Raw genomic sequence first — 7397 nt, forward strand, 5'->3', positions numbered from 1 at the left:
TGAGGGACGGCCCAGTCCCTGGCAGGTTCATGTCAGATACCACTGATGCTGTTATCAGAAAACCTAGGGCCAGGTCCCTCTGTTCCCATTTTCACCTCCCCCAAGAAACCAGGACTTGAAACTTTCTAAGAATTCAGATTCTTTTTTTTTTTTTATTTACGAGGAATGTATATTGGAAGTAGCTGTTATCAAGGGACACATAAAAGCGGAATCATAAACTGGACTGCAGTCATCACCATGGCACCCAAGTCTGTGCTCTTGGGCTCTTCCTGACTCTGCTCTTGGAGTCACAACCAAGACTCCAAAAAACCAACAAAGTCCCTTTAACGTGAGTAAAGGAAATAGCTTTAAGCATTGACAATTTTTACAAGTGATTATTCAAGGAATGCAAAGCAGCCACAGTTCAGACAAATCAACTACAAAAAATCATTAAAAAGAAAGAGTGGGGAGGGGTGCTGCTTATTTAAAACAAAAGACTGGACAAAAAAGTGAAGATAACAGTGGGCGGAAGCGCTGCCTCCTCTGTCCTGTGTGACTCAGAGGGGCAAAGGGGCGCGGGGGGTGAGCGACCAGACATGGCTCATGTCCAGCAGACGTGTGGAATTCAGGGATGCTTTGCTCTCTTCCTACAACAGAAACGGAATACTACAGGCTTGCTAGATAAGATCTTGGGGGTGAGTGGGGGTTCTGATCTTGTGGGAGCCTGTGTTCCCAGTTAAAGAAGAGGCAGCTGGCCAGAGCTCTGCTGGAGGATCTAATGCCCAAGACGGACCAGAGGCCAAACATTCGGAGGACTCAGTCCTTCCAATGCTGAGAACCACAGACCTCTCTGCCCTGGATGTGGATGCCAAGACTGATCTACTGCGCCCCCAGCAGACTCAGAGCCAGGGAGCAGGCCTCTTCCACCCCAGGAGCCAGGTGTCATTTCCCTACCAGTTCCTTGGGACGCTTTGGTGTTCTGCAAAGACATCCTTAGTCTATTTTTAAAACTTGGGTTTTCTTATTTTGGTCAATTTTTGATCGGAAGTACAGAGGGTATAGAATAAAAGCGAAGATGTGAATGTCTCTACCATTGAACAGGGGGTGACCTAGTCAGCAGTTTGCAGGGAAATCAACTGAGGGCGCTGGCTCAGCACATTCCCAGATGAAGGTCTGTCATCTAAGGAGAGAGGCAGGCTCAGGTCCTGAAGGTGACAGAGCCTCGGTAGTCCTCCTGAGTGTGTCTAGCTGACTGTTACCGAGGGACACGTAAACGCAGAATCAGAACTGGCCCACAGCCATCATCATGGCACCCATGTCTATGCTTGAGCTCTTCCCCACTCTGCTCTTGCAGTCATGACCAACACTCGAAAAGCCAACAAAGTCTCTTCAACCTAGGTAAAGGAAATAGCTTCAAGCATTGACAATTTTTACAAGTGACTATTCAAAGAATGCACAGGAGCCAGAGAACCAGACTCCACAGAGAGGCCAACAGCTCTGACCACACAAGTCAAGAATCAGTGTTATGTGGGGGTGTAGACAAAGGATTCCACCTCACAGAGTTTGAAGACAGCCTGCCCTTTCACCACTACTGCTTTCTATGTCAGCCCTATGAAGATCAGGTCTTCACCCTGCCCACGAACCTACTTCTGAAACCATCTGGAAAAATCAAAACACTTGGATAAATGGAAAAGTATGCTTGAATTTTAAATCTGCTCAATTATAGGTTATCTGTAGCACTTAAGAATCACCATCTATGGCATTCTTTTAAACGCTCCTAATTTACATAGGACTTACTCAAATTTCCTTGGTATCACTGTCATGCGAGAGATGATGCCGCGTGAAACAGTGATGTGAGCCAACATGATTTTTTTGCCCCTATTCTCACTAAGTCATGATTATCTGAGCAGAGATGATTTTATACCCTCTAGGATTTGTCCTGGATTTTTCCTACCAGTTGGCTAGGGTGTACACCCAGCACCGGCAGGGCAAATTCCTAGGAATGCTTTAGGGGAAGAGGCAGCTGGAAGCTTGGCAATATTCTAAGGAATGCCTGTGCTCCCTGGGAAGTGGTCTGTGTCACCCTGCAGGGTGAAACCTCAGCTATTGCTCGGGCAACTCCCTTAACCCAGTCTGGCTGGTTCTAGGCTTCCCTGCTGCTGGGGGAAGGGATGCGCTTCGGGAAGCAGCTCTCCTTGCCTTGCCTGCCCTGTGGCTGGCTAAAGTGCAAGATGGGAGGATGGCTGGGCATTACCTGCAGGTTCCAGTCACCATGGCATGCACTGGTAACTGTAGTTTTAAACTCCTCCCTTTGCAAACGTTTCATCAAATCCTTTAAGTTCATCTCTTTACCCTCTGAGGGGGAAACGGAGCAATTCTGATCACAAGGAAAAAATCTCAGAAGAGGAGGAGGGGAAGTAGCGGGATCTGCGTAATCCACAGATGACATTGTCAGTCCCTGACATGATCCAGAGTTGACGGAAACCTAATCAAGGCCACAAGAGGTCAGTGTAGCAAACACAAAGGGAAAGGAGATGGGAAAAAATCTAAACAAAACTTTTAAGAGGAAATGGACAGCAGGTGCTCAGTGACTATGTCCGTTTTGGGTAGAAAGAAGAGATAACTTGTTAGGTAGCTCTGCCTCTTCGCTTGGGGAAGAAAAGGGGGACCTGGCCAGACCTTGCCTAGCAATCCCAAAGTAGGATAAATGGGAACCCAAAGTTTTCAGTATCACCAACTATGGCTTAAAAAGAAAAAAAAAAAGGAGAAAAAAAAATCCCCTGACCACGTGATAAGGAATGCTACAGCCTACCTCTCTCTCATCCTAGCATGACACACCCCGATCCATCTGTCACTGGAGCATACTATACTGGGCAGAGATAAAAGTTCTTTTCCTCCTGGGGTTTGCTAATCCAGTTCCCATAGCCCATATCCTTCAGGCTTTTTTTGAAGTAGTTCTTGGCCGTCTCGTAGTCACGGGCAGCTTTCTTGGCCTCACCATAGGAGAGTCTCAGTAGATCCCTGCGGTAACGGAAGGAGCAGAGCTTCTTAAACAGAAGAAAAATGTTCTTTTTGGAGACCCGGGATAATTCATTCCGCGGCCTGGAGAAACAAAAGCACTCATTATTCACCTGGGAACCGTAAGGTGAGGAGCTCACGGTGGAGAAACTGTGGCCGGGGAGGTGGCACTCAAGCTCTGCGGCTGCAGAGGTGCGATCACCCTCACAAGTCAGGGCAGAGGCTTGGCTCTGACGGCTCTCCCGTCTCCTTACCCATCCACGGTGCCTCTGGTGCCGTCCAGGATCTCCAGGTCGTAGCCATCAGCCAGACACCAGTTGACGCTTGTCTCCTTAGTCTTCCCTGACTGCCTTTTGGAATCATACACGCTGACTCTGCCAACCTAGGAATCCCAGAAGCAATGGGATAAAGATGGAAACCTTTCAGGAATAAGATTTTGAAGCAGGGACTCAAGACTCAAAGGAAAGAGGAAGTGTAGGGTCATGATCTTTCCCCTGTATTTAGGGTTGTGTTTGGCAGAGACCGAGCATACTCTAGACATACTAACTCCACCTCGATTCAGACTGATTCCAGACTAAGAGAAGGGAAGCCCTTGGCATCCAAAAGGAAGAAAGTTTAAGTTCTGGGGACACCAAGCAATGTTGGTGGCGGGCCTCTGCAGGCAAGGTTCCCCTCGGGCTACCACTGTGAGCAACGTTCCCCTTGCCCGCAGTGTACATTTTTGCTCTGTGGACGTGACTGCTTGAAGAGAAAAATGTCAGGGAAAACAGAGGGGGTTATAGCACCTTGGGGTGGTTGACAATAAAGGGATGTCGTAGTCCATCCTCAAATGCACTCCCGTCTCTTGTCATACGACAGCAAATAGCACGGGTCAGATGCCCTTGGCTGAAAAGGTAACCTGAGTACAAAAAAGAGAAACGTATGTATTGCGTTTGCGCCAAATGCTGTTCAGAGGCAGAGGCATGTGGGGATCTTGGAGGTACGAAGTACAGTTACCAGGAAAGGACAACAGCTGCCTTGTTGGGAAGCACATTCTGACCGGGGCCACCCAGGGTCTACATGGAGTCATCAGATATTTAAGCAAAATATATGACGTTCCAGGTAAGGCCAAAGACTGTGGAGAGCAAGGAAACTAAGACGCTGCAGTTTTAAGCTGCTGTGTTTTTTTTTTTAAGACAGGGTCTCGCTCGGTCACCCATGCTGGAGGGCAGTGGCACGGTCACATCTCACTGTAGCCTTGCCTTCCTGCGCTCAAGCAATCTTCTCATCTCAACCGCCTAAGCAGCTAAGTAGCTGGGACAATAGGCGTGTGCCACCATGCCCAGCTAATTAAAAAAAAATTTTTTTTTTTAAGCGATGGGCGTTGTCTATGTTACTCAGGCTGGTCTCAAACTCCTGAGGTTAAGCGATCCTCTCGCCTGGCCTCCTAAAGTGCTGGGATTATAGGAATGAGCCACTGCACCTAACCCTGCTGTGTTTCTTTTTTTCCCCCTTTTTTTGGAGACAGAGTCTCACTCTGTTGCCCAGGCTGGACTGCACTGGCATGATCTCAGCTCACTGCAACCTCTGTCTCCCAGGTTCAAGTGATTCACATCCCTCAGCCTCCCAAACAGCTGGGACTACAGGTGTGCGCTACCACACCAGGCTAATTTTTGTATTTTTGGTAGAGATGGGGTTTCACCTTGTTGGCCAGGCTGGTTTCAAACTCCTGGTCTCAAGTGATCTGCCCACTTCCGACTCTGAAATTGCTGGGATTACAGGGGTGCGCCCGCCATGCCCTGATCCTGCTGTTTCTTTAACTCATCTTAAAAAGGTTGGCCTGGCTGGTGTTTACGGAGGCTTGCTGCCTAAACCCATCTTCCTACCATAGCAGACTGGACAATCTATTACTGAGGAGTGAATCAAGCTTGCTTTAACAGGGGAGACATGACACTGGCAACAAAGCATGCAGTTTGCTGGGATTTGGGAACAAGCAGGACAGACCAGTTCCAGATCCCAAGGCAGGCCTCTTACCCAATGTGACAGATTTGAGATAAATGGGCTGCAGGAAGTGGGTCAACAATGCCCCTTGCAGGCCCAGCACGTTCCAGCGTAGGATTTTGTCACTACAGGACATGGTACGGAGTCTCTCCCCAAGCCGAATGCCATCCCACGTAGGCACAATGTCACTGGATTCCACAGGGATTGTGCCTTCTCCTGTGTGAGAGACTTGCGTCAGACCCACAGGGGCCGCTGGACCAAACCACTCCTTGGTGTGGTTTTTATACTTCTTAAGCTTGGGCCACCGGCTACATTCATTCATTCTTCACATATCTCACAGCCCCTGCTACGCGCCAGGCACTATGCTTGGTGGTGGGAAAGAACGGTGAGGAAAATCAAGTAAGATCCTCGTCCTCCTAGAACATCTATGGTGGTTAAGAGGATAGAAAGGGCAGAGAACAGACACTCAACCAGTAACCAGTACATACGGAAGAAGTCCAGATGCTGACAGCGCTCTGAAGGCTTTGAGAGAGCCATGGTGGAGGACCGCAGGGGGGACCTCCTGGGACAGAAGCAGCAGGGGAGGCCAGCCGTGGAGGAGAAGGACAGCTGGAGAAAGCGTTTCAGGCACACAGTACAAAAGCAAAGGCCTCAAGGCCGCCAGTAGATTGGTTGTTCAGGGGGCTGACAAAGAGCCACGTGGCCAGAGCCATTCGCGAGGGATGGGGAAGGTGGCATGAGGTGAGGCCAGATATCACAGCAGGTTCTGCTTGTAAATGAAGGGCAGTGGTAAACCACTATAGGGTTTAAAAAAAAAAGCCACCAGCTTTATTGAGATATAGTGCATACGCCATACAGCTCACCCATTTAAAGCATACAGTTCAGTGGTTTTTAGTATATTCACAGAGCTCTGCAACTGTCATCACAGTCAATTTTAGAACGTTTCACCACTCCAAAAAGAAACCTTCTACCCATTGGCGCAGTCAGTCCTCATCTCTCCAACCCTGCCGCCCCCGGCCCTGGCAGCCATTCATCTACTTTCTGTCTCTATGGATTTGTCTATTCTGGACATTTCACATAAATGGAATCATACAATATGTGATCTTTTGTGACTGGCTTTTTTCTTTTGGCATCAACTTTTCAAGTTACATCTGTATTGTAAGCATGTGTCAGTACTTCATTTCTTTTTTTTTTTTTTTTTTCTTCCCTGACAGGATCTGCTTGGAAGTATTTCATTTCTTTTTATGGCCAAATAATACTCAATTTATGGATAGATCTGATGTTTTATTTATGAATCCATCAGCTGATGGACATCTGGGTTTTTTCCACTTTTTATGGCTATTGTGAGTAACGCTGCCATCAACATTCACTTCTTAGTTTCTGTGTGGACACGGATTTCCATCTCTCTCCGGCATACACTAGGAGTGAAGCATTAGCTCCACGGTAACTGTGTCTACACTTTAGGGTATTTATCTGGGTTTCAGGACCACAGGGCTGACTGCTGAAGTGTGGCCTGAAGGGAACAGAGTGGATGTGAGGAGACGGTACGGGGACAGGAGAGGATATGAGAGGAGGAGTCGTCAGTGGACAAGGCAGTCAGCTGCCAGCTAGACAGGAGGGGACCCAGGCACTGGGCACCCCCATCTGTCGATTCCTCAGGACTTGGCTGTGCTGCACTCTCTCTTCATTTCCTCCACCCTCTCTCAAGGTGATCCTACGCATTCCTATGGCCGTGAACACCCTTCGGGGGATGACTCCTGTATTTTTATTTTCAGCCAAGCTCTCTCCTTTGAGCTGCACATGGGAACCTCCACCTCCTATCTGACTTGGGGATGAACACGTTCAAATGAACCTTGATCTTCCCGTGCATCTCCCCCAAATGATCACATTCAAAATGGAACCTCCATCTTCCCATATGCCTGCCCCACCCAGGTCTTCCCTCTCCTGCAAACAGCACCTCTGTGTCCAGTGACTAATGGTAAAATCCCAGCAGCCTCGCGGAGACGTGAGAGCCCAGGGCCTTGCGGAGCGTTTTGCGGGAAGGAGGGGGTGGGGGGCATGTATCACTCACCGTTCTCCACCTTGGTGCGGAGCTTGCCTTGTTTGGGATTCTCAAAGACAGGGTAGTGGCGGGAGTCTGTGTTTTCCATAGCACGGTCGCTGCAGGACTTGTCGAAGAGGGCCCCATCTCCACACGGAGCAGTGCTGCAAAACAGGGGTGGCTGTTAAAACTTGCCTGTGGGAAATCTGCAATTTCATGGGGCTCCAAAACAGTCAGATGTGACAGAAGCAAGGGGTGTTTTCTAAGGCCTACCACGGGAGACTGGAGGCGGACAGCAGTCCACGAGAGTCATTCTACACCTGGGCATGGACCTCAAACCCAGCGTGGAGTGGGGTTTTTTTTTTTTTTTTTTTTTTTT

The 7397-nt window shown here is 48.7% G+C and overlaps 1 protein-coding gene across 9 annotated transcripts in view; it reads right to left on the reverse strand.

The window, feature by feature from the left end:
* Positions 1 to 126: 126 nt before the first annotated feature.
* ADAR (adenosine deaminase RNA specific) overlaps positions 127 to 7397 on the reverse strand; it is a 48615-nt gene continuing 41344 nt past the window's right edge. For 6 of the 9 annotated variants that reach the window (XM_037733107.1, XM_037733109.1, XM_037733106.1 and 3 more), the window contains 5 exons: positions 7049 to 7182; positions 5011 to 5193; positions 3783 to 3895; positions 3252 to 3379; positions 127 to 3081 (listed from right to left, as the gene is read on the reverse strand). In XM_037733107.1, the coding sequence (XP_037589035.1) occupies positions 2844 to 3081; positions 3252 to 3379; positions 3783 to 3895; positions 5011 to 5193; positions 7049 to 7182 (796 nt within the window). In that variant the 3' untranslated portion in view covers positions 127 to 2843. The remainder of the gene's footprint in view (positions 3082 to 3251; positions 3380 to 3782; positions 3896 to 5010; positions 5194 to 7048; positions 7183 to 7397) is intronic. The other 3 variants (XM_037733108.1, XM_017513416.2, XM_017513413.2) reach the window with 1 other exon arrangement.

The sequence above is a fragment of the Cebus imitator genome, unplaced genomic scaffold (assembly GCF_001604975.1).
Source record: "Cebus imitator isolate Cc_AM_T3 unplaced genomic scaffold, Cebus_imitator-1.0 Scaffold491, whole genome shotgun sequence".
Lineage (NCBI taxonomy): Eukaryota > Metazoa > Chordata > Mammalia > Primates > Cebidae > Cebus > Cebus imitator.